This window comes from Lepisma saccharinum, chromosome 26, assembly GCF_977018435.1.
Source record: "Lepisma saccharinum chromosome 26, izLepSacc3.1, whole genome shotgun sequence".
NCBI classification, from domain to species: domain Eukaryota; kingdom Metazoa; phylum Arthropoda; class Insecta; order Zygentoma; family Lepismatidae; genus Lepisma; species Lepisma saccharinum.
In genome coordinates this window covers 54455089-54479903 of record NC_139254.1, presented here as the reverse complement: position 1 = coordinate 54479903, position 24815 = coordinate 54455089, and the positions used below count along the sequence as shown (strand labels likewise).

General features: G+C 38.9%; 1 protein-coding gene across 2 annotated transcripts in view; it reads right to left on the bottom strand.

Moving 5' to 3' along the window:
• LOC145979505 (E3 ubiquitin-protein ligase RNF169-like) overlaps positions 1-24815 on the bottom strand; it is a 92373-nt gene that overhangs the window by 25015 nt on the left and 42543 nt on the right. Inside the window, exons 5-6 of one of the 2 annotated variants that reach the window (XM_083112441.1) lie at positions 17512-17610; positions 8915-9034 (exon numbers count right to left, since the gene is read on the bottom strand). In XM_083112441.1, coding sequence (XP_082968567.1) covers positions 8915-9034; positions 17512-17610 — 219 coding nt within the window. The remainder of the gene's footprint in view (positions 1-8914; positions 9035-17511; positions 17611-24815) is intronic. The other variant, XM_083112442.1, reaches the window with a different exon arrangement.

Sequence of the window (24815 nt, the reverse complement as noted above, 5' to 3'; positions counted from 1 at the left end):
CAATGTACCTACTAATTGGATATTACTTTCTGGCCACCCCTCGTATAAATCAGTAGATGGAAAGTGAAAATTTAGCAGGGCTAGCAGAAAAAAGTCAATTCTTGAAGGAAGTGATTTGCTGTTATGATTGAATGATTCGAGTAAATATGATATTAAAATATTTACGTATTTATTATTAGTATTTTATTACATAATATTGGACATTAACTTCACTCAGTGAGAGATTAAAGACCATCTCTCACGAGATTAAACAGACAGGACAGAGAGTGGCGTTAATTTCATTGCAATATTAGTGTTGCAGTAAATTTGAGGTTGGGAGCAAGCACTTGCCAATTTTTATAACGTTCACCAATGCAGATTTATGTTTCAATTTTTCGTGATACTATTCAATATGTATATCCCGTTTTGTTGGATTCGTCTTGATATCTACGAATATTGCAATGTCATTGTAAACGTATGTTAACTTGTGCGAAACCAGTAATACGTCAGGATGATAAAAGAAAGCCTTCGCAAGCACTGCTACATTCAATAAGGTGAAGTGAGCCAGAAGAGTAATAAAATTCCAGCAGCATATTTGCAGTCTAAAGCTCTTCTTATTTATGCATGCGATTTTTGTTCGATGTTGCAGTCCATGCAATTTCTGTCGCATGTTGTAGTGAGATACTTTGTCAGGTGGCGATATTCGACAAAAATCGTATGTATCAATGGAACCTATTTGTTTCCATGTTCCTTCAGTTTACCCAACAAAATGCCTTACTACGACGTCCGACAATCGGACGGCGCCACCCGCTCTTATCCCCTCCATCTGTAAGTCCCCTTACTACTCCCATAAAAAGTGAAAAGTGTTCCCCTGTGCATAGCACCACACCATGAAGGCGTATAGGGGGTGTGGGGGTAACGCCCCACACTTTCTTGATCCGGTCGTGAGTGGGGGTGATGTGATCAGCATCACGCCCCTGACTGCCTTTACCCCCCAGGGTTTCCCCCAGGTACCCATGTCATTCGACGTTGGGTGGGCGCCGGGGCCGCTTCCATCGTTAGAAAAGTTCCCGGATTTGAACCGGCCGGGGATCGAACCCGGGACCTTTAGCATGGTAGTCAGACGCGTTACCGACTGAGCCACCGCGGCCACACTTACTACTCCCATACGGACAACAAAAAATGATAATTCATTGCATTTTCCACGTAATATTTAGAGGCTTAACCTTTACTCCTCCGATGATACCAACCATATGGTATCATCAAAGTAAGGTCGTACTGGTCCGATGATACCATAATGGTATCGTGGTGCTGATTACGAAATGAATGTGCTTTTTGGACCTTCATACTCTTATGTTTGGGTGGAAACTCTGACACAGGTCTGGAGCAAGCCTGGGAAATTCATATTGATGACCAACCTCCCCCCTCTCCGCAACATATCCATGCCACATTTCCGAACAGAGTTTCACATTTTGGCTCATTATTCAACTTGTGTGGCACCCAGGAACATGAAACATGTTTCAATCTCTTTGGAAACGTCCATTCTTTGAAAAGAATACTACAATTCGTTCCTTCTTCCCAAATAGCGGGAGAAGAGGGGGTAAACTCCAGATTTTTATGTTTCTTTTCATTGAAATTCGGTAGTTGCTCCCCCCAAACCCCCTTTCCTCGGTTCGGCATTCTGAATTGTACACGGTTGCATGCTCTGATGCTTTAGCTGCAAAACAAAACTTATCCGAAGTAGATTGCTCCCATAGTGCCCAAGTTATAACAATTTTCCTCCTAAAATGCAAATTACCTATTTTTCGTAAAAAAAAACAGTTTCATATTTTGGCTTATTATTCAACTTGTATGGCACCCAAGAACATGAAACATGTTTCATTCTCTTGAGAAATGTCCATTCTTTGAAAAGAATGTAGCAAACTCCAGATTTTTTTTCCCATTGAAATTCGGGGGTCGCACCCACCCCCCCCCCCCCCCCAACCCCCTTTCCTCGGTTCGGCATTCTGAATTGTACACAGTTGTATGCTCTGATGCTTTAGCTGCAAAACAAAACTTATCCGAAGTAGATTGCTCCCATAGTGCCCAAGTTATAACAAGTTTCCTCCAAAAATGCAAATTACCTATTTTTCGTAAAAAAAGTTTCATATTTTGGCTTATTATTCAACTTGTATGGCACCCAAGAACATGAAACATGTTTCATTCTCTTGAGAAATGTCCATTCTTTGAAAAGAATGTAGCAAACTCCAGATTTTTTTCCCATTGAAATTCGGGGGTCGCACCCCCCCCCCCCCCCAAACCCTCCTTCCTCGGCTCGGCGTTCTGAATTGTACACGGTTGCATGCTATGATGTTTTATCTGCAAAATAAAACATATCCGAAGTAGATTGCTCCCTTAGTGCCCGAGTTATAACAATTTTCCTCCAAAAAAGCAAATTACCTATTTTTCGTACAAAAAAAATCACATTTTGGCTTATTATTCAACTTGTATGGCACCCAAGAACATGAAACATGTTTCATTCTCTTGAGAAATGTCCATTCTTTGAAAAGAATACTAAAGTTCGCGCCTTCTCCCCAAAATAGCGGGAGAAGATGGGACAAACTCCATATTTTTTTCCATTGAAATTCGGGGGACGTGCCCCCCCAAACCCCCCTCCCTCGATCCGATGTTCTAAATTGTACACCGTTGCATGCGCTGACGTTTTAGCTGCAAAACAAAACTTATCCGAAGTAGATTGCTCCCATAGTGCCTGAGTTATAACAATTTTCGTCAAAAGAGTGTTCGAAGTCAATGAAGACGAAATTCCCTGACATTTCCCTGACTTTTTTTGACACCTCAAATTCCCTGACTTTTCCCGGTTTTCCAGGTTTTCCAGGTCTGTCGCCACCCTGTTGTTGCAGCGGTTCTGAACCTTTGTGAAACCATAGCACAGTAAATTTATTTCGTACACAAGTTGATGCCCTGAACTCAAAAAGTTCACTCATAAATACATTTCTGATCTTTAAAGTTTATATGGAAATTAATATTCACCCTTAATTAATATTAATATATCAACTATGGTATAATCATAGATCAATTACGTATAGACTTGCTGTTAAACATAAAATTACAATTAAATTAGTTGTCAACCCCTGGGTGCAATGGACCTCTTTTAAGGCCCGGCTGTTGAAAAACACTGGCACTAAAACTGAAGCAGAAGCGAATAAGACTGGCAAATGGCAAAAAAATCTATTTAAGAAATCTGGACTGGACCTACAGTTTGAAATGACATCGGAAGCACCTTGCCTCCACTGAGGATTGAACCTCAGACCCCTTCTTATTACAAGGCAACAGCATCACTTTATTCCACTCCAGAGGCCCAATCATGATTATGAAAGAAACCTTCTATAAAAAAGCCAGCCTTTTTGCAATTTGTTCTCTATGATTTACAGGCTAAATTAAATCTTAATCTCTGATGAAGTAGCAAACAATCTTGTTAAGTATAGAGAACATTCAGACTGAAGCAACACATGACAGTGGGGGGGGGGGGGGGTGTCACATTGAAGTGACAAGGGCCCCTTCAGTCTAAGCAAGCATCCACCAAGCATGCACAAACAAGACCGAGGTGACATGATGCACACCATTGAAGAAGTTTTCAGACTGAAGTCACAGGTGACAAGTGACACAAGTCTCCTTCAGTATATAGCAAAACATTCACCATGCAAGAACAACATACCGAAGCAGCAGGATGCACACCATTGAGAAAACAGTGTAGTCCGAGCAACATACAAGTGACATGTTTAGCTCTTTGTCGTACTTCAGTTCAAAAAAGTGGTTTGCTTCCAAGTGACACATGTCACTTTGGTCTGAAAGTTCACTGAGAAAACTGTACAGGCCAAGTGACAAGTGACACTTGCCGCTTATGTTGCTTTGGTTCGAAAGGTTGCATTTACTTCTAAGGGTTGGTTTCCAAGAGCCAGTTGTCGCTTCCATCTCCAAGCTCTGTTAAACAGGATATATACACAAATTCACATAATATGTATACTTCTGCATGTGTGTTGTGAAAAATAAAGATTTCTAATTGTCCCGAAACATCAAATATATTCATATTAACATTTGTTTCATATTTTATGACATCAACATTTAAATTGTGACACAAACATGTTAAAGCTTGTTTTAAGTCCATTTCATGGTCAGGACTACACCTTTAGTTTTAACCCTAGCTTACCCATGTCGTACGAGAAACTTACATACAGGGGGGGCGGCCCACGCTTTCTTTTTATCATAAAAATTCAAGGAACCGTTTTATTATTGAATCACTGCTTCCTTTTCTGATTATATATGTGCAGTTGTTTATTAATTATAATAATTACAAAAAATTCTATAATTAACAAAAATAATAACCAATTATACAATTATTGCATGAGAATATCGCAAATATTTTATCATTCACTAAAACACAAAATCCATAATATTTTTTTATTAATGCTTTTTTTAGTAGAGGTGCAGTTGTTTATTTAATTACAATAATTGCCATAATTACCAATCAATTTTACACTGTCACTGGCATGAGTCTCGAATGAGATGCATTCAAAGATGGCACCTGATATGCCCCCAAGTGCATTTTGCCTCCTAATTACAATACATTTATGTTCTTATTAACAAAAGTAATACAGAAATATTGGGAACACCCTGGGGAACAATGTAATTTATTTTCAAACAGTTGAAAAATCTAAAAAATAGAGGTGGTTGGCCTGCAAGCCCCCCTCCTCAGTAAGCTGGGGTTAAAATTGTATCTGAATCACTATGCAATATCTGTCAACTGACATTGGTCAATATCTTTCTCTAGGCTGCTACATCATGTAATTTTTTTAGCTAGTTGTGAAATATGCCACTACAAACCTGTAAACTCATAGGTTAGCCATAATTGGTAAAAAGCCAAAATTTCCAGTTTTTTTTTTTCTTTCTTTAAAGCCAGCATTTTATTGGGAAAAAAAACAGGCTTCCTTGCAACTCTAGATCTAGGTGTGTAAATGTTTATAACAAAATAGAACAACTATGGATTTCAGTTCACTAATTGTATGAAATGTAAATAATAAAGAAACAGTTGCGATGGCTGTTCACTCATCTTGTGGATTGAGTAAAAAAGTTTCCCCAAGGATGTAATAATAATAAATTGAGAATAAAATTGGTTTGTATTATTAGTTTGCAATAATTATAATTTCATAATGAAAACATACAATTGTAACACGATGAAGCCTTGTTGCCACGATAGAATAAACACATATGTAGTGTTTCTTTGTCATGGAAACAAGGCTTAAGCATGTTACCAAACACTACATATGCTGATCACGGCAGTCTATATTTCAGTATTCATCAGACTTGAAACCAAACTAAAAGATTTAGATTAATGTAAATTTCGTAATGTATCATAAACACCTCATGAGGACCAAGGCCTACCTACTGACTTCCTGCCTTACTCCCATTGGAGGTTGGGGATCAGCCAACCAGTTATGGGGTGAAGTGTGGTCAACATGACGAACCCCCAGTTGGTGTAGGTTTTCATGACCAGGTGTGACATTTTTCTACGTGGATTAATAATAAAAGCATTACGTTATATTTCCGCGTAAAAAACCTCACAGTTTTCTTCATTGCTTCGGTACGCATTGCGTCAGTCTTTTGTAAAGTTTCTAGTTGTCTGAATCGCCACTAGAGGCCCTCAGCTTCGTTACTTGTTTCTGCGATTACGCATAGACAAAGCAGTTTTTTAGGAAAGCAGTCTTGACTCGAAAGAACACAGGACACATTGGTCACGATATACTTCTTCCTCCTCTTCTTCGACCTTCGAGAACAGTGCCTGCATTTAATTCCTACTCTCGGATCACGTCGAAGAAGTTCTTTCGAAACTGTATTGTGACGAATACCTGAGAGAGTTCCTGCTGTTTAGAAGGAATCAACGTGGTATTGGGACTATACGAAGTGTTTGACTGTTGCCCACTTTGATTCCTGTTTTCTCGAAGTTGACTACGCACGAGGCGAGCGTAATTGACGATGTTCGAGGGAAGAATAGAAGCTGTCGTCAGGAAGTTACATCGCGTGAAGTCTGGTTAGAATGCTGACGTTGGAGCGATTGCAAGTTTGAACTATTCGCCTTTTCTTCACTGCTGCAACGTATGGACGTCGTTTTGAGAAGGGACGTGTTTGGTCAAAACAACGCTTAGGGAGAGGATGATTGACTTTGACGTTACGATTGTTCAAGGACCACGCAGTCGAACGACTTGTGGCTGAGGTATGTACTTTTTTGTGGTAGTTGGTAGTGAATAACGAAGTGTCATCGTGGAACGTACATAGTCATGGTGGATTATTTGCACGTGTGAATTATCAAGAAATATTGTAAAGAGTGTAAACGAAAGGGTTACATTTTTCTCTTCGCAACTGTCAAGACGAACGTCACGATTGGCCCAGAGTTACGAGGTGCGACTTTTTGCTCCCTCTTTTTTGCCCACTTTTGCCTAATTTGGCGATCTACACGTGTACAGTATTATCGTAGTGTTACGCTTTATAATTATTGAAGAAACATGTTCGCTACGAGGATCTAAAAGGAATTTAAATCCACTTACGTAATTTCACGTCGATGTATTAGGAAGAAATTGATACGCAACGTACCTTAGAAATACCTTGTAAGAGCACCAAAGAATTGAGATTTGTATAATGTTGTTTAATGGCCAAAGATTCATGATTAAGTCTTCATAGTATAAAAGAAGGAACATTTTTATATAAATCGCTGCTAATCTAATGCATTGTCAAATTAGTAATGGTTTAATATGGAACACATTGATGTCATTTCACTTGGAAGTAATTTTAAGAGATAGATCTAATCTATTGTTATAATTTTCGTGAAAGGTTGAACTATTGAATGGACGCCGGTTCGTCTAATTGTTGTTATATTGATGTATTTGATGTTGGGAAATAATAGTCATTCTACGTTGCGGGACTGTTATACTAAAATTTGACGTGTTGCAAATCATAAATTGTGTTACCTATTTGTCCTAGAAACTATACTCTTGATCAAACTTGGGTTATTAGAATTGTACGTATTTGGACACGGAACGAACCCTCAACTTCTCTTCTAGATTAAAGTGACTTTTTGAGAAACTAGAATCTCTTTGCATTAATACTGGTGGTATTCTCTTTAGTTTAATCAATTGGGTTGTCCCGATTCGTGGTTCTCTTACGAGACTGAGGCAACTGTGCAAAAACACGCCATTAGCTTCAAACAAAATAACTATTGTAACAATTCGGTTGGGGTAAGTTTGATTTTGATTCCACGGCCTCAGTTCGCAACTTCCCCTTGTAATATTATTTAACTACCCACCTAATTAGTTACACAGGTTATGCTACTCATTCATAGTTTCCCAATTTCCTCACGATGGTGGGTGAACACCGATCCCATACACAGGCCGAAATCGCAGGAGAAAAGTTGTTACGTTTTGTCATGGTGCAGTAACCACATTCCACTCCACAGTTCTGGACGCTTCCGTCGCACACTTTCACGCAATCTTCTCAAGACATTCAGGTAAAATTGCTGGTTCACTGTTTGTCCTTGGAGAACATATTCCCTGTGGACAATCCCATTCACATCAAAGAAACAAATCAACATTGTTTTCACATTGGATCGAACTTGACGTGCTTTCTTGGGATGTGGTGAATTTGGAGTCTTCACTGGCTGGATGCTTGTTTTGATTCAGGATCGTACCCATAGCACCAGGACTCATCCCCAGTAACAATTTTGTTTGAGAAAATTTGGGTCCTTGTGCAGTTCAGCCTTCAAGTTGCGACAAACATTCACTCAATTCTTTCTCTGCTCCTCTGACAGCAAGCGAGGCACAAATTTAGTGACACCCGTCTCATCTTCAAATCGTCAGTTAAAATGCGCTCGAAGGTATTCCAGGACAACTCCACTTCTTCAGAAATTTGCTCGATGGTCTTTCGACGATCTTCATTAATGGACGATCTTCATTAATGGCATCTCAAACTTTTCCAATGTTTTCTTCATTTCTGCCTGTCGAAGGACGGCCAGGCCTTGGCAAGTCTTTAGTTGACATGTTGCCATCTTTGAACCGGGAAAACCACTCATAGACTTGTGTCTTTCCCAAAGCAGCTTCATTAAAAGCTTGGCGAAGCATAACAACGGTCTCAGCAGCCGTTTTTCCCAACAAGAAACAAAATTTAACACATGTCCTTTGATCCTTGTGGTCCGCCATCTCAACAATCACTCAAAAATCGCCAGACTCTTGCCACAACACCACAAACAATGCAACACTACGAACGAACCGCTCAGCACAGAATAATGCCAACTTGCAGATTGATGCAAGATATCCCATACTAATGACACCTAGCGACACAAGCCGTAACTACATCGGTAATCTGCGCAACATTATGATTGTTTTTTTTTTGGGTACCTCCTCGTATATAACACATACTATGTGCCACTAATTATGCATGGAGCAGAGACTTGGACAATGAGACAGAGAGACAAAAGAAAGATGCAGGCGTTGGAGATGAAATTCTTAAGGAGTATATTGGGGAAGACCAGAATGGATAGAATAAGGAATGAGGAGATGCGACAGAAAGTGGAGGTACTGAAGCTTCAGGACAGAATAGATCATGCACAGATGAGATGGTTCGGACACATCAAGAGGATGGGTGCAGAAAGACTGCCAGTAAGAGCTTACAATGCACAAGGAGTGAGAATAAGGCCAAAGGGGAGACCAAGATATTGGTGGAAAGAGCAGATAGTGGAGAATGTTAGGAGAAGATGACAAGATTGGAACACTGTCGAAAGAGAGGAGTGGTGGAAGACCAGAAGAAAATGGAGAAGCTTGACTTCTATGCAGACCCAGCCAGAATATAGGAAGAAATGCAGCAAATATTGAGGCACCTTTCATTTACTCACCTGGAAGTTTTTTAGGGGGAGTTCTCGGCACAACCTTAATAGGCTTGAAGTGATGGAGTTCCTGATTGATGCTGTCATGGCTTCCTGTGCTCAGATCACTTCCACTGCGGATCTTCAATTCTGCAAATGAAGGAAATCATGTATACAAATAAGTGCTGAAAGCTTTCTTTGATACACATTTTAACCTAGTGATTAGAAGAGCCACATATTTATGGTGAAAAAAATATCAAGGTTTCGGTACAAAAAAATGGATATTTTGGGATAAAAAGTGGTATATAAAATGGCATTTCGGTGTTAAAATGGGAAATAAACAAAGGTAAAAAAAAAGGTAAAGTGTTCCCCTGTGCATAGCACCACGCCATGAAGGTGTATAGGGGGTGTGGGGGTAACGCCCCACACTTTCTTGATCCGGTCGTGAGTGGGGGTGATGTGATCAGCATCACGCCCCTGACCGTCTTTACCCCCCAGGGTTTCCCCCAGGTACCCATGTTATTCGACGCTGGGTGGGTGCCAGGGCCGCTTCCACCGTTAGAAAAGTTCCCAGATTTGAACCAGCCGGGGATCGAACCCGGGACCTTTAGCATGGTAGTCAGACACGTTACCGACTGAGCCACCGCAAAAACCTAAATTTGAATGAAAATCTGCACGTATTACACAAAATTAACATTTCACTTCTAATAGCACATTTCACTTCTAATAGCACATTTCAAAAGAAAGGGCCGATTGATTATATCAAACGAGAAAAGAAGTGTAGTAACACTGTATTAGTGGTTTCCATCACGTACATATCTGTACTTCATTTTTAAACATAGTCACCATTATTTTCTAAGCACTATTTAGTACAGTGGAATAAGTCTTTTCACACCCTCTGCATAGAAGTTCACCACCAGGAAGTTCAGCCACTGCAATACTACCATTTTCAACACCTCAGTTTCCTCAAATCATTCAGACACAAGTCAGTTTTTGAGGTGCAGGAATAGGTGATAGTCAACCGGTACAAGGTCTGGACTATATGGGGAGTGATCAAAAACTTCCCCTCCGAACATCTAAATAATCTAGAGAGTGAGGACAACAGTGCCTGGTTCGGCGTTCTCACGGGTAAGAACAGTTCCTGACCGCAGAATTTGTTGATTTTGTACTGCACATATTGATCTGATAGTGTTTCACATCAGTATGCCTACTATGTGATTGTTTTATCAGACTCCATGAAATTCACCAAACCACACTTTGTTGCTCCCAGATGCCATAACTTTTCATGAAGATGGAGTTTGCTTCAACATTTTTCCCTTTGGTGGGTGTGACCGTACGACACCATTGCTGTACTTTTTATTCATTCATTACACTCTGCTACCTCCATTTGGTGCAAGGTGCATGAATCTTAATCTTAAACCTCAGCTAGAATATCTACAGGGTAGGGTTCTTTGCAGACAACGAAACCAGACAGGATGCCTTCCAATGGAGATGTTTAAACGAATATATTATATGAACAAGGATACATAGAAATAGAATATTTACATGATGAGCTACTTTTCTCTATAATTCTCATCTACAGTCAAGTTTTCTCTCAATATGTTTTTCATTATTTGTTTTCTTCAATTTGTATATTCTTCTATCTGGACTTCCTTCTTAATGGACAGTCTGGATCTGGACTTCCTTCTTAATGGACAGATCTGGACTTCCTTGTTAATGGATGGTCTGGATCTGGACTTCCTTCTGGATGGACAGGTTTGGACTTCCATCTTGATTTCCTACGTGAGCTTCCTGCTTAATGGACAGATCTTTGGTCCTATTGGCTACGTAACAACTCGCACCATACACCACACAATTCTCGGCTGCCTTAGCACCTTTGGCGTTATGACATTGAATCACAGACTGTTCATTTCAACTGACGGGGTTGTGTAATCGAGCCGACATTTTAACATGCTCTAACTCACAATTAACTAACAGCTGACTATCGAATATATTATTGCTGGGTTGCCAATGGACCAGTTGATGTTACTGTGCAGAGGATAACCGATTACAGTCACCTTTTATAAATAATCAGCATTTATTTTTTTAATGCACCTCGTAGTTATCAGAGTATTAAGTTTACTCCTGTGTAAAGGAGTACATTTATTCTGCTCAAATATTTACAGCAGAATTAATCAATGTTTCAGTGATTTGGATAACACACAGTATAATTCAGACTTCCGAAAGTGTTGTGTCGATAAATAAACTCGAAATTTCATGTTTAAGAGTTCTTTGAAAAACATGAAAAATTAACATTACAGTGTGTTATTTCACATTTCATGTTTTCGTCAAAAACGAAATATGTATGCACCTACTGATTAGTAATACTGTCCATTTATAGTGGATGTGTGGGCCACCCACTGGAGTACTGATGTTCATTTCAGTTCTTAAAGTCTGCACTCAAGCAGTGATGTGGTCTCCCCGAGTTTGATTATGAAGGTTTGAAATTATCAACAGGAGGTTATTGTATGAAATAATTGATTGATTGAAATTAAAATTGCATGAGAGTCAGCCCTTAGGCTATGTGCACCCAACACATTATATGAGGTCCAGCCCCATATCATAGTTAAAATTAATATCTGTTTCTTGAGGACTAATATGTCCTTATTTATTTATTTAATAGAAGATTCCAAATACAGAGTTAGCCATTTTACATTGGAACGATTTTATAGGACATAACAACAAAAATAATACAATAATACAACAAAAATAATAACAGAAAAATTACATGTGGTTAAGAGACTTACATACTTTTAGTTAACTTTCTTCTAAAATGGTCCAGAATTTCAAAAATGTCTATTTGGCTCCCTAGATTATTATATTGACTGGGCACTCTATGGAAGAGAGCGCACTGGATGAGACACAATCTCGGCTTCTAGAAGCAAAAAGTTGAGTGCTTCTTGTTGAGCGGGCAGGCACACGAAAGTGAATTTCCTCAAGAAGGTGGTCACTTCTGATCTTGCCATTCACTATTTTATGTAGAAATATATGGTCAGCCAGTCTATGTCCCTCTTGAGCAGTTTGGATACTTAACATTTGCAGGAGGATGCACTTTGGCAAGTGTTTTGTGGACGGAGTTCGGTGTCGAACAATGACCAGGAAGAAATTTAGGACGGAATTTAGTCTACCTGAATTTGAGGGGCATGCCACAGACCAAATCGGAGTACAGTATTCAATTTTAGGTGACACAAAAGATTTGTAAAATGTGCTGACGGCAGTCAAGTTGTTTATTTCCGTGAAACGACAGAGAAGACCCAGCATACGCATTGAACCCCTTGTGACTGTAGAGATGTGATCAAAAAAGGAAAGAACAACTTTTTGTTGTCTGTTTTGGAGGTAGTGCTTGAGCAGAGAGTGAAAGTTACATGAATATTGAAACGGTGGGATAATTTATGCAGGAAATTGTGATTTATAGTCAAAAGCTTTCGAAAAATCCAGATATATTACATCCAGTTGAGTTTTTTTTCAGATATAGAGTTGTTAGAGTCAGATAATACCTAGGTACAATGCTTAAGTTGGTTAAGCAGGATCTGCCTGGGAAGAAGCCATGTTGTGCTGTATTTATATATGGAGAGGTAAATTTGTAGAGCCAGTCCTTTATTATCTTTTCACAGGCGGTAGGTAGAAACTGGTGAAAAAAGGGAAATAGGCCTACAAGAAGAAACAGCACACTTGTCTCCAGATTTATATAATGGTACCACGTCAGCATTTTTCCATGAATCTGGAAATGTACCCTCATTGAAGCATCTGTTTAATAAAATAGAGAAGGGAATAGCGAGAGAAGAAGCAGCGTTTTTTAAAGGAAAATAGAAGGGATTTCATCCGGACCATTGGCGCGATTTTGAGGCATTGAGGATAGGATGTATTGCACTTCTTCTGGAGACGTGGAGAAAGACGTTAGAGCGTGACAGGAAACTGGACGGAGGTTGGGAAGGTGTATTCGAGGTTGTATTTATGGAGGAAAAAAAAGAGTTAAAAAGATTAGCTTTGTCAGGGCCCTCTGCACATACTGAGTCATGTTTTACTTTCAAAAGTATTCGGGAATTTTGCCTCCTTGAGTTGATTAATGACCAAAAACGTTTGGGATTTGATTTGATATTGTTTGTGATCGCACCAACGTATTCCCTGTATTTGGTCTTTTGTAGTTGTTTAGAGTGACGTCGTAAGTCGGTGAAAGTTTTCCGTGTGTATTCATTAAGAAAATGTTTCCAAGGGCAAGTAAGAGCTCAGAGTCGAACCAGGGAGGGTATTTGCTTGATTTCGTTTTTTTGAGTGGCACATAATCCTTCATCACTGCATGAATCCCATCAGTCAGCACGTCACACGCTTCGTCAACACTTCCACTCTCCAGGATTGTCCAGGGAATGGAATTCAGTGCCGAACGGATGTCACCCCAGGGTGCTTTGCACCAAACAAGGTATTGGCATCGAGGGGTGGGAGGTTGTTGACCCTTCAGGTGGTCCGGGAGACAGAATAAAAGTCCAGCGATTCGTGGTCCGAAGGGATGAGGTTTCTCAAAGGGGTAAAGTGCGCTGAAGGGAGTGATGAAAGAATGTAGTCCAGGTTACTGTCTTTTCGTGTATTGAACATATTGTGCTGTTGAAGTCTGAGGCCACGTATGAAGTGATCCATGAAGTCAGTGTCGTTCTTGTCTTTTGTAAAACCATGTGTTGAGTCTGTCCATGTAATTCAAATACATTGAAGTATCCGAAAAGAATTATGTCGCCCATAGAGGATGCCGACAGCACAGAATCTTAGCAAGCCTCCAGAACTGCTACGGGGCTAGTTTTGTGTGGCCTGTAAAAACAACCGATGAAAAGTTTGTTTTTCTTGCCGAGAAGCACCTCAACCCACAGAATTTCACAGTCACGATCCAGGTCAGTTTGCACCACACTTTTCCATTTGTTATTTATGCAAAGCATCACTCCCCAGCCCCTTGAGCCTCTGTCTTTCCCGTACATAGTGAAATGTTTTGAAAAAGGCAGTTCGGAATTCAGTACATTGTCGTTGAGCCACGTTTCGGTTATTGCAATACAGTCCTGCTCCATAAATTCTCCCAATTCCGAAGTGCAGTCAGAAAGTTTATTTTTTATGCTCTGGGCATTCTGATAGTATGCACTGAATTTGTTTTCCATTGGCCTGGGGACTAGGGTTTAGCTTAATGTCTCCACACAGCAGCACAAGAAAAAGAAAGTTCAAGAGCCGGTGAGGCGGGAGGCTTACCTTGACCGCTGTCCGTTGCACGTGTCTCCTTCGGTGAAGCAGAGAAAAGCGTCGGGAGGATGCCTGCCGCTGGAACAATAAAACACCTCTCTCACTGCACTTCACTCACTCGGGCTAATGTTTTTACCGTCGGCACTGTTCAATAGCAATAGCTTAACACCCGTCCAAAGTACCACAATAAAGAAATAAACTGAGAACACAGAAAATCCAATCTTATGCGGAGCGTGATCCGACAGCTTTCTACAGCTGGTGGCCATCTTTATCTAGTTATAAACTGACACTGTAAAGCAGTACTCAACATGTATATAGGGACAAAACACAGGACAACAGACAGCCCTATACATGATTACACTGGCCCTAGGTACAGGCAACAGAACCTCGTTGGCCTGCACACTGCAGTTACTGGGGTGCACTGCATGAAAGTGAGTTGATATTTCGGTGCCTTCACAAAAAGTCAGCCCTTACACACTGATTATTTCTGTTGTCATTTATGGTTCTTACAAGCAGACAGACCCAATTTTTGATGTAATGTTTCGGGTGAACACACACATGCCTTTCATCCTAATTCACTCTACCAAAACTTACAGTTCACCTTTCTGTGCAGTTTATGCTCGGATTTTGCCACCTGTCTGGTATCTTCATCAGGCATGTAGTACAGACATGCTACAATACAGGTGGCAAAATCGATCGCGAACAAAAACTGCTCGAAATAATGAACCGAAAGGTTACACTGGACAACAAATTTAAACTTTTTTCATGCTTTGGAAATGAAAAGTACACTTCCTTATGGAATTGAGGGTGCCGAATATGAAAATAATAATAAAAATGCTGAATTGGTTCGAGTTTAAGTGTAATCGAAAGAAATATGTGTTATGTGGTGTTAATAGGAAATTAACACGTGTACAAAATGGAAGTTATAAAAACATTACTTACATGGATATTACAAATGGCACCTCTTTGCCTGTCGCTTGCATTGTGGTTCTGGACTTGCAACAATGGCCCTGATATAGTTTCTCTATTGTAGATATAACTTGGTGGAAATGTTCCCCATGTTCATTCCTGGGAAGAAGTTTATGTGGGAGTGTAACATATCTATTTTTAGTAACATATGACACCCCATTGCTTGGTAGGAAGATATTAGGTGCTCCACTAGTTCCTTACAATTCTGAGTCTGCACGTTTCCCAAAAAAAATGTCCCCACGTTTTGCAAAGAGTCCCATGCAATCTTCTCCATATCTTCTAACAGTGCATCAAATTCAGGGTCATTGAGGAGTTCTCGAGTCTGAGGGCCAATAAATATTCTTTGCCTGATTTTAGTTTCACTAATTTGTGGAAATTTACGCAGAATATACTTGAATGCATCACTGGCTTGGTTCATACCTTTAACGAAGATCTTGATTAAATCTAGTTTAATATGTAACGGAGGAAGTAAAACCCTGCTGGGAGCTATCAAAATAACATATTGAACGTTCTTTGTTCCTGGCTCCAAAGATTTATGGAGTAGCCAGTCTTTCCTTAAGTAGTGGGAAGCCTTATCACGGCTATCCCACTCGAATAAAAAGCAGCAGTATTTTGTGTAGCCGAGCTGCAGGCCAAGAAGTATGGCTAGAACTTTTGAAGTTGCCACAAATATTCCAATTGTATTCGTTATAATTTATGGCTTTCAGCAGTTCTTCTATGTTGGCATATGTCTCTTTCAAGTGCACTGCATAACCGATTGGGATTGATGGCAACACATTTCCATTGTTCACTAACACAGCTTTCAGACTTAGTTCTGATGCACCTATGAACAGCCGCCATTCATTGGGATTATGTTCTATCTTAAGTTTACTCATAAGACCAGTCACATTTTTACAACACACTATGTCACTTTAAACTAAAAAATACTCTTCCAGCGGTTTCTGACTCATCCGAAACACGGATACTTTAACATCTTCAGGATGCCAGTAGTTCTGCACCACTTCTTGACAACTCCAGGTCCCTCACAAGGTCATTTAATTCATGTTCAGTGATCAGATGGCAATTAAATGATATGATGTTGGCTGTGAAGTCAGGATTGATGAATGACTATGAATCTGCAACAGGATTTGGCATTCCTGCGTCGAGTTTAGCCGCCTCTTGCTCTTCGTCGGATGAATCACTGGAGTACGATGGGGGAGGTTGTGGAACAGGTAGTTCTTCAGAATGTGGCACAGGACGAATAGCTGAAGGAATATTGGGATAAGTGATAGTCCACTTCTTTTTTTTTGATAGGCCTTTAATTGGAGGAACCATGCAAAAATAGCAGTTTGAAGTATGATCTGTCGGTTCTCTCCATATCATTGGAACTGCAAACGGGATGCATGGTCTTTTTCCATGTAGCCAGTCCCGCAAGTTTGTCGAACACGTGTTACAACAAATGTGTGGTGCCCACTTTTTGTCCATATCTCCCACTTTACAACCAAAGTACCAGTGGTAGGCTTTCTTTATGATTGGCATGAAATTTCTTTTTTGATCGACAAATGTTATTTCGCCGCAACCATAACAAAAATTGTCTGCACTGTTAACACATTTACGCGACAAGTTTCTGGTCAGTAAAGTCAAAAACCATAAAAAAAAATACACCACAAACATACTACAAAATTTCGCCACAATCATGTCCGAAAGATCAAATTAGAACTACACTACACAGGAACACGTTTCCCCCTGGCAAAATCTTCAATACAAACTGAGCGTGATGTGGTTGATGATTCTCGGTCAGCGATCACGTGCTAGAGATAAGGAGAGTGATAAAGCTAACCGTCAAACAATGGATATTTATTGAAATACATAGGCAGCCGCTGTTGTCACACGAACCCTTATTTTGCACACCGGAGCACATCCGGCGATAATGTATTTCTTCGAAACTCGAACCAACCTTCAAAAACTAATATCATATTCGTTATCAGCACCCTCAAATTAGTAAGAATTGGTTACTTTTATCTCCGAAGCATTTTCATTGTTGACCAGTGTTATTAGAGTGAATTACATCTCTCAGCAGATGCAATCTATACTGTTCTCATATTGACAAACTTCTTGAAATTTAAATGGAGAAACAGACTAATTTTGTGTATGAATTTTCTACATGTACTCATAGCTTGGATGACAACACTAACTGTGAGAAAAGAAATATAAAGTCCAAAAATTGTGTTAATTTTCTTCTGAAGTAATTTTCATTTGTTCCAACACAGGTTACACTTTGTCTTTTGGGAAGGAAACACAAAACAACAAAATATGTTCATATAATAGCAATTTCTAATTATAAAACTAATTTTCTGTAATTAATTGCAATACAACTTAAGCCAAGCAACATTATGGAAAAAAAAGAGCAAGTATGTGGTGCATACCATTCCTCACACCAAAACTTCTTTTCGGTTTGTTGGAAGACTGCTGCAAATTGGAGATACAATGATTTGGTAGTTTCTGAGGTGACGACTTCTTCTGGCCTGAAATTATATAAGCACAAAATATAGCACTTCTGTGCACAGTAAATGTAAAATTGATTTTTAATACAGTGGTCTCTTTTTAATCTGAACTTGGATAATCTGAATTATTCAGTAATTGAAACAGAAATCTATTCCCCTTCAAATTGCTATTGAAACCAATGTTAAAAATTCATATGTAATTCGAATTTTCGAACATTCTATTTGGATGATTTGAAGGCTGCTATCCTAGAGAAGGGGAAGTTTCTGTCTGCTGGTATGCAGCCTCACCCTCTCCTACATAGAGTGGAATTGCCCACCCCTTTTTCTGCACAAATGTCCGTCCTTGAACCTCCACTAGTCAATTATTTATGACAAGTCTTCTTATCTGTTGTCAGTTGTAATTAGTCAAGGAACATTGTTCACAATGTTTCAAAGTGACAAGCTGAATCTAAAGCAAACTTTAGTGATGACTTGTTTCACGCAATTAATGAAATAGACGATTTTGTTAACCGTGTAAAGAAAAACAAAAAATAATGAACAAGTGAGAATGCGTCTCTACTGTTACACAAGTACGTGATTTTGTGTGTTAAAACAGTGTACTTAAAACTATTTTCCATTTTACTGGTAACTATTGTGGCTACGGCTGAGCAGATACCGATGTCACTATATCGGTATTGGTCGATACCAATTGGTATCAATTTCGGAACCGATACTTGTGCAGCATTTTGATTGCTTGCAGGGTCTGCAAAAATAATGTGCAACACACTCATGGAATTAACCTGGAAATTTTGCATAATTCGAAATTGATTATTTTGCACCAGTTTTGTGTGTAAACACGGAAATTTGTATTAACATAACATGTAATGCAACATTCTGATCTAATTTGTGAATATTTTAGAGCAAAAACTTTGGTAAATTGAGAGTGGAATATTTAAACACCAATATCAATCACTATTTTGAAAACTTATAATATTAAAATATTCAAGCATCGGTATTGGGAATTAGTATAGTAGTTTTGTTATGTTGATTGCCTTTAATAATGTATGTTTTTCTTAATTTCAATATTTTCATGTCCCCTTGAAGTTCAAATTAAAAGAGAGTCCACTGTATAATAATTTTATTGCCAGTTTACATAGAGCACAACTATACAGCTTGCCACATATGATGGCTGACGGCCATGCAGGCAGCGAGATAGGTCAATGATATTACTTGAATTCCATGCCTTTGCCATAAGGAGCTTCAATACAAGAACAGCGATTGGCGGTCACAGTGGAGCGACTCTCCACTCTGTATCTCGCACACATGTCCATCAGCCATCATATTTGGCAAGCTGTATAGAAGCTAATGAGAAGTTTGATAGCCTTGGTTTCTTGGCTCAGAATAAAAACATAAATACTGAGCTTCCTTTCTTAAAAAGAGTGTAACACATGATTTATGAGGGGCGTTCAAGTAAATCAGAGGTTTTTTTACAGGTTCAAAAACAAATCCCAGGGTGGAGGTAGTGCACGTAGTAGGAACTGGCAACTGTGTCCTGTTACTGGAAGGCAGTGCCCATTGCACATGCCAGTCCCGAGACCAGTTGTCAAAATGCCAGACAACAGTGTAAATGTGTACATGGAACAGTGTATCGCAATGAAGTTTTTAGTGAAGGAGGCCATAAAACCAGCTGAAATATACAGAAGACTGAAAGCACAGTACGGTTATGAAACACTCAAGACATTTAAATCGTGCAAGTGCTTCAAAAACGGCTGTACGGTATACAGACACCACCACCAAAGAAATTTCGAACCATTGTGTCAGCAGGTAAAGTGATGGCAAGTGTTTTCTGGGACAAACATGGGATTATTTACGTGGATTTTTTACCCCGTGGTGTCACTATCACCAGTGAATATTACTGCCGTGTTCTGCATGTTGTGCATAAGAATCTGAGGAAGAAACAGCCTGGTTTGATCACGAAGGGTGTCCTGTTTCTGCAGGACAATGCAAGACCTCATACCACTCAACGCACTATGCAAACATTCCAGGAAATAAGCTGGGAATTATTGCCACATCCCCCTTACAGTCTGGACTTAGTGCTAAGTGATTTCCACCTGTTTGGATCCCTAAAAGAATTCCTCGGAGGTCAACATTTCAGCAGTGATGACGAAGTGAAGCAGGCTGTCCTAGAATGGTTCAAACATACTGACAAATCTTTCTAGGCATGAGTTAAATGATGGAATAAGTGTATAAATGTAGCCGAGGAGTACGTCGAAAAATAATAGCAGTTTCTACCACTTGAAATTTGTTCTTTTATTTTACATACTCAAAAGTCCAGAATTGACTTGAACGCCCCTCATAGTTTCTATTTTACAACTATGTACTTACCCAATGCCATTTCAAAGCATGGGTGAGATCCCTGATGGGTAATAAATAAGAGGCATGCATATTTTGTTTTTAACGAAAACAGGACATGTGAAATAACAACACTGTAATGTTCATTTCTCATGTTTTTGAAAGATGTGAAGTGCATTTTCGTACCATATTTTGCCACCACAAAATAAACTCATAAACATGAAATTTAGTTTATTTATGATGCGACCCTTTCTGAGGTGTGAATTATCTTTTAAGTTACGCAAATTACGGAAAATTGATAAATTCTAGTGCAAACATTTGAGAAGCAAAAATGGACCTTTTGCACAGGAATAAACTTCATACTCTGATAACTACACAAATGTGCTATCAGAAGGGAATTGTTTTTCTTTGTATATTAAGTGTAATATTTTCCTGTAGTTTACGGTTATTACAAGCATAAGAAAACAGTTTTTCTTTGTGACGTTTCAGGAGAACACACGCTCCTTTCATCAGACATTTATTTTCATTTTGATTAAAGATACAGTTATAACAATAATAAAAAATAATTCTATAATGCAAGCAATGCGTACATACAAGAAAAACTAATATTAAGTGTAGTTTGTAAATCAAATTAAGGGTTCTTTTTTCACCATTGTAACACTGAAGTGCCATTTCATTTACCACTTTTGATCACGAAATGTGCCTACTTTTTGTACCGAAATCTTGATCATTTATTCAATATAAATACGTGGCCCTAGTAATAAAACTAGCACTCCACTCCAGAGATGTTCACAACATACTTCCACAACCCAGCAACCAAGATCCTATCGCAAGTGTGATGTTCATAGACTAGAGAAATTTCAAAGCCATTTCCATTTGGAAGCATTTACCTTGCAATTTCCCATCCCTTTAATGACATTCCTGCCTGCATGGTGGCCACTCTAGGACCATGATAAAATTGAAGTATAATTCCCAGTTTTCAAGGTGAACTTTCCAAAAATTCGAGGGTACAAGCAGATATTTTATCTATTTCAACCTTAAGTATTATCGCCTCTCACCACGCACACACACGCACACACACACACACACACACACACACACACATAAATAAATATATTAACAATGTAAAGGGTCTGTGTGATTCCAATGTATACAAAAATTCTAATTCAATTCAATTAAATGGTACAGTCACGGACACTTTTGAGTTGTAATGATTCCATTGAATGTAAATGCAATCATTACAACCCAGAAGTGTCACTGACTGTACATATATTAAATTTAAGATGTCGAGTTTATATTTGCCATTTCGCATACTCAGACCAGAAATACATCTACAAGCACGTCACAAATGTTATGGGACATAATAATCTACGAAAAGTAATTAATTGTACAAGTATTTCATGGTATAGTCGGTAGGGCATCTAACTACCATGAAGGAGACGACGGTTCAATTTCTGGGGTGGGTGATCTAAGATTTGAATTTTCCCAGCCTTGTCCCGGCATAAAAAGGCTCTGGGGCTCACCCAGCCTCAAATCAATGGGTAACCGTGGGGGGTAAAGGCAGATGGAGGGTGATGCTGATCACATCACCTTTAAAATGGAAGAGATCGAGAATGTGCGAGGCCCTACCTCTACATCTCCTATATCTGCCTTCATGGCATGGTGCTATATGCACTGGGAACTTACGACGTGTGTAGTCATAAGTAGATAAATATTGGTCAATGTTGGTGTCTGTTAATACGATTATTTGTTTTTAACTTTACATTTCATGATGTATACTTACGTGGTGGAAAAGAAGGGTCCATTTAATTCCAAAGATTCACGATAGGTGGAATACAAGTACAGTTTGTGCGATCTCTACCGTAAACTTGAGACTTCCTCATCAGATGTCCCACTAATTGCTTTCTCAATTTCTATAAACGTATTTTTCTTTGTTAAATAATTTTTTAGAAGCTTAATTGTTTGTCTAATTCTACATTCTTAATTGCTTATTAGTATGATCAAAATTAATAAGATTGTAGTGTTTAAACTAGTCCTATAAACAGAATTCTAGTGTTTCTCAATCATGCTCTGGGTGAAGACTAAAGGGAAGTTTTGTTTTGCAGGCAGCAGGAATTCAAAAATTCATATTTAAAAAGGATAACTTTAGGAACATTAAATTTTCTTTACACTGTAATAATTAACTGGGGAGATTATGGTACGGACAACAAACGTAACCGCAAGATCCTTCACACACTTTACATATTAATAAAAGTAATGATTATACCTGTAATATGATTTGTAAAGTTGATGGAACACTGAGTTTTAGTAAAAGGTGAATGTTTGAATGCGGTAAGAACGGCAGTGGGTGATAAAAATTAAACATGACAGCTCATGGATACTTGACCTTTGCTGGATTATGGATAGTTTTTGTGGTTTCATGGACTTTCAAAGGAAATAACTTGGATAAGTGAACCGATGAATATCCAAGTGTGTAGTGGATGCAAGCTACGCATGGAATTATGTGGTATTTGGCCGTATTGAAGCGATTGATGTTCCGGCTGGAAGGAGACAAATGTCTGCCATACCGGTAGGCTGCATGTAAGTAGGAAATTGTTCCTCTAAGCGATCTCAAACACGAAGGTTAGTAGTACTACAGTAACTAAATGTGCATATAATAAGCTAGCTTTGCGTGTGTTGGAAAAAGTGCATGATCATTGAATTTTATCATCGCCGACATTGTGTGTGTTACAAAATGGTGAAGGCTGCAATGACACACGGAATTGGTATGAAAGTTGGTTCACAACATTTTGCAAGTTGGTAGAGCTAAGTACTAGCTCGCATTCAGTTCCGAAGTACCATACTTTTACTTACGTGTAATTTTTGGGTGCTAAACAGACATATTCTGTTCAAGTCTCGTGAAGAAAATTATAATTTTACTTTTGTATAACTGACGCCGAGTAATATCACAGGCAAATAATCCAGTGTGTGAAACACATGTTTTGATGTCCAATTTGCGAAGTTTTGCATCGCTTAATGCAAGTTAATTCTTTTAATTGGAGAAAAAGGAAATTTGTGGGAAAACATCAGTAGTATGAAATACCTCACCAGGCTATAAAGTTTACAGCTTAAATTTTGGCTATGGTTCATGTTAATTTCAAATAACATCCTTTAATGTTATTGGTACACTCAAGTCCCAAAGTATTCGTACAATACTTTGTTTAGATGTAAACAACAAAGCTAGTTGTCACAGGCGTACTTACTTCATTATTCATGTTTTCTATCAATAAAGACATATGTTAAGAGTATGATGGAGATGAAAATTTCCCTGCACACATATTTCTTTGAATCAACATATATTTGGAGTATGTGCATATTAATGTGTGAATTTATTTTCCAGCTGGGAGATTTCCATCTCGTACTGGTTATCTGGGAGAGGGGGGAGTAAACTTTTTGGCATAGGTCTGCCATTAAGGGGAAAATAAACAGTATCACATTGAACGTATAGTGGCACATCGACAACTTGTATGGAATTTATGATATGGACACCACTTGCACATAACGCTCGTCCTCTGGTACTTTAATGTATGTGAGATAACTTTCCAGTAAGACAGTCACATCCCAAATCTGTTGTACTAATAGAGGCTTTCTTAGTGGAAAGTCACATCCTGCCCAATTTGGAAGATAATTTATTATATGAGGAACACTCCATGTTATTACTTGGTAGAAATGTTTCGCTCACATGAGTTACTCATGCAGCATTTTGTGAGAAGTCTAAAGGTTTAACAAATTAACAAAATAAATGACACCACAGGTATTGGCTTGTTGAGGTATTTATTCCAGGCACGATTAATTTGTCGTAAATCACCTTTTGAGACAAACAAACAATTAATTTATCATCTTGGTAACTTTATTAGCGGAATTGTTCACATAATCTTTAAATTTTACATCGGTGATCCTATAATCTTAGCACCTAGCTACAGGCAAGACCAGCAAAGTCCATTGTAGGAAGTGCTGTAAGTTTTTCTATAGTTAGGGAAAAAATCTTGGGAAAAAGTTTGGGTTCTTTGCTATGCTGTTGTTGATCTACTGAACTACCTCATCAGTGGCATAACGTCTCAAACTTCACCTATAAGTATTTCAAATTTACATAATCAACTTCAACATATCTTGCAAGAATTAACCTTTCATATGTCAGATAGATTGTTCTGCAAAGACACTAACAAAGTAAACTAAATGGAGTGAGAGAATTCTGTTTTATTGTCCACACAGCATTCTTTTTTCCTTCCTCAACAGAAATATAACCTAAACTGCAAAAATCTTGCCTCAACGCATTAATAAATATGTATAAATTCATTGGGATTTGGATTAATAAAAGTTGCAATTTTTCACGTCTACGGAGAAATATTCAAGCAGAATTCCTGGTAAGTAGCCACCCTGTTCCTACCAATTCCCTATATACACTATGTGGAAGAAAGTCATTGGACACCACATGTCAGCGGATACCATTAGTTTTCTTGCATTCAGTAGGAGGTCAGTCCACCTTTGGCAGCGATAACAGCAGCCACTCGTCGTGTTAAACTGGCCACAAGGTCGTGCAGTACACAGAGTGGGATATTCCGCCATTCCTCCTGCAGTACAGTCACCAACTCTGGAAGTGTAGAAGGGTGAGACAATCACGACCTCAATCGGCGCTCCAGTTCGTCCCATAGATGTTTGATAGGGTTGAGGTCAGGGCTCTGAGCAGGCCAATCCAGTCGGGGGACATTATTTTCTGCATACCACTCCATGGTAGCCCTGGAAATATGACAAGTGACATTATCGTCCTGGAACACACCTTCTTCGCTTTCATAGAAACGCCACAACGTGGGGAGCATAGAGTTGTCGAGAATATCTTGGTAGGATGCAGACGTCAT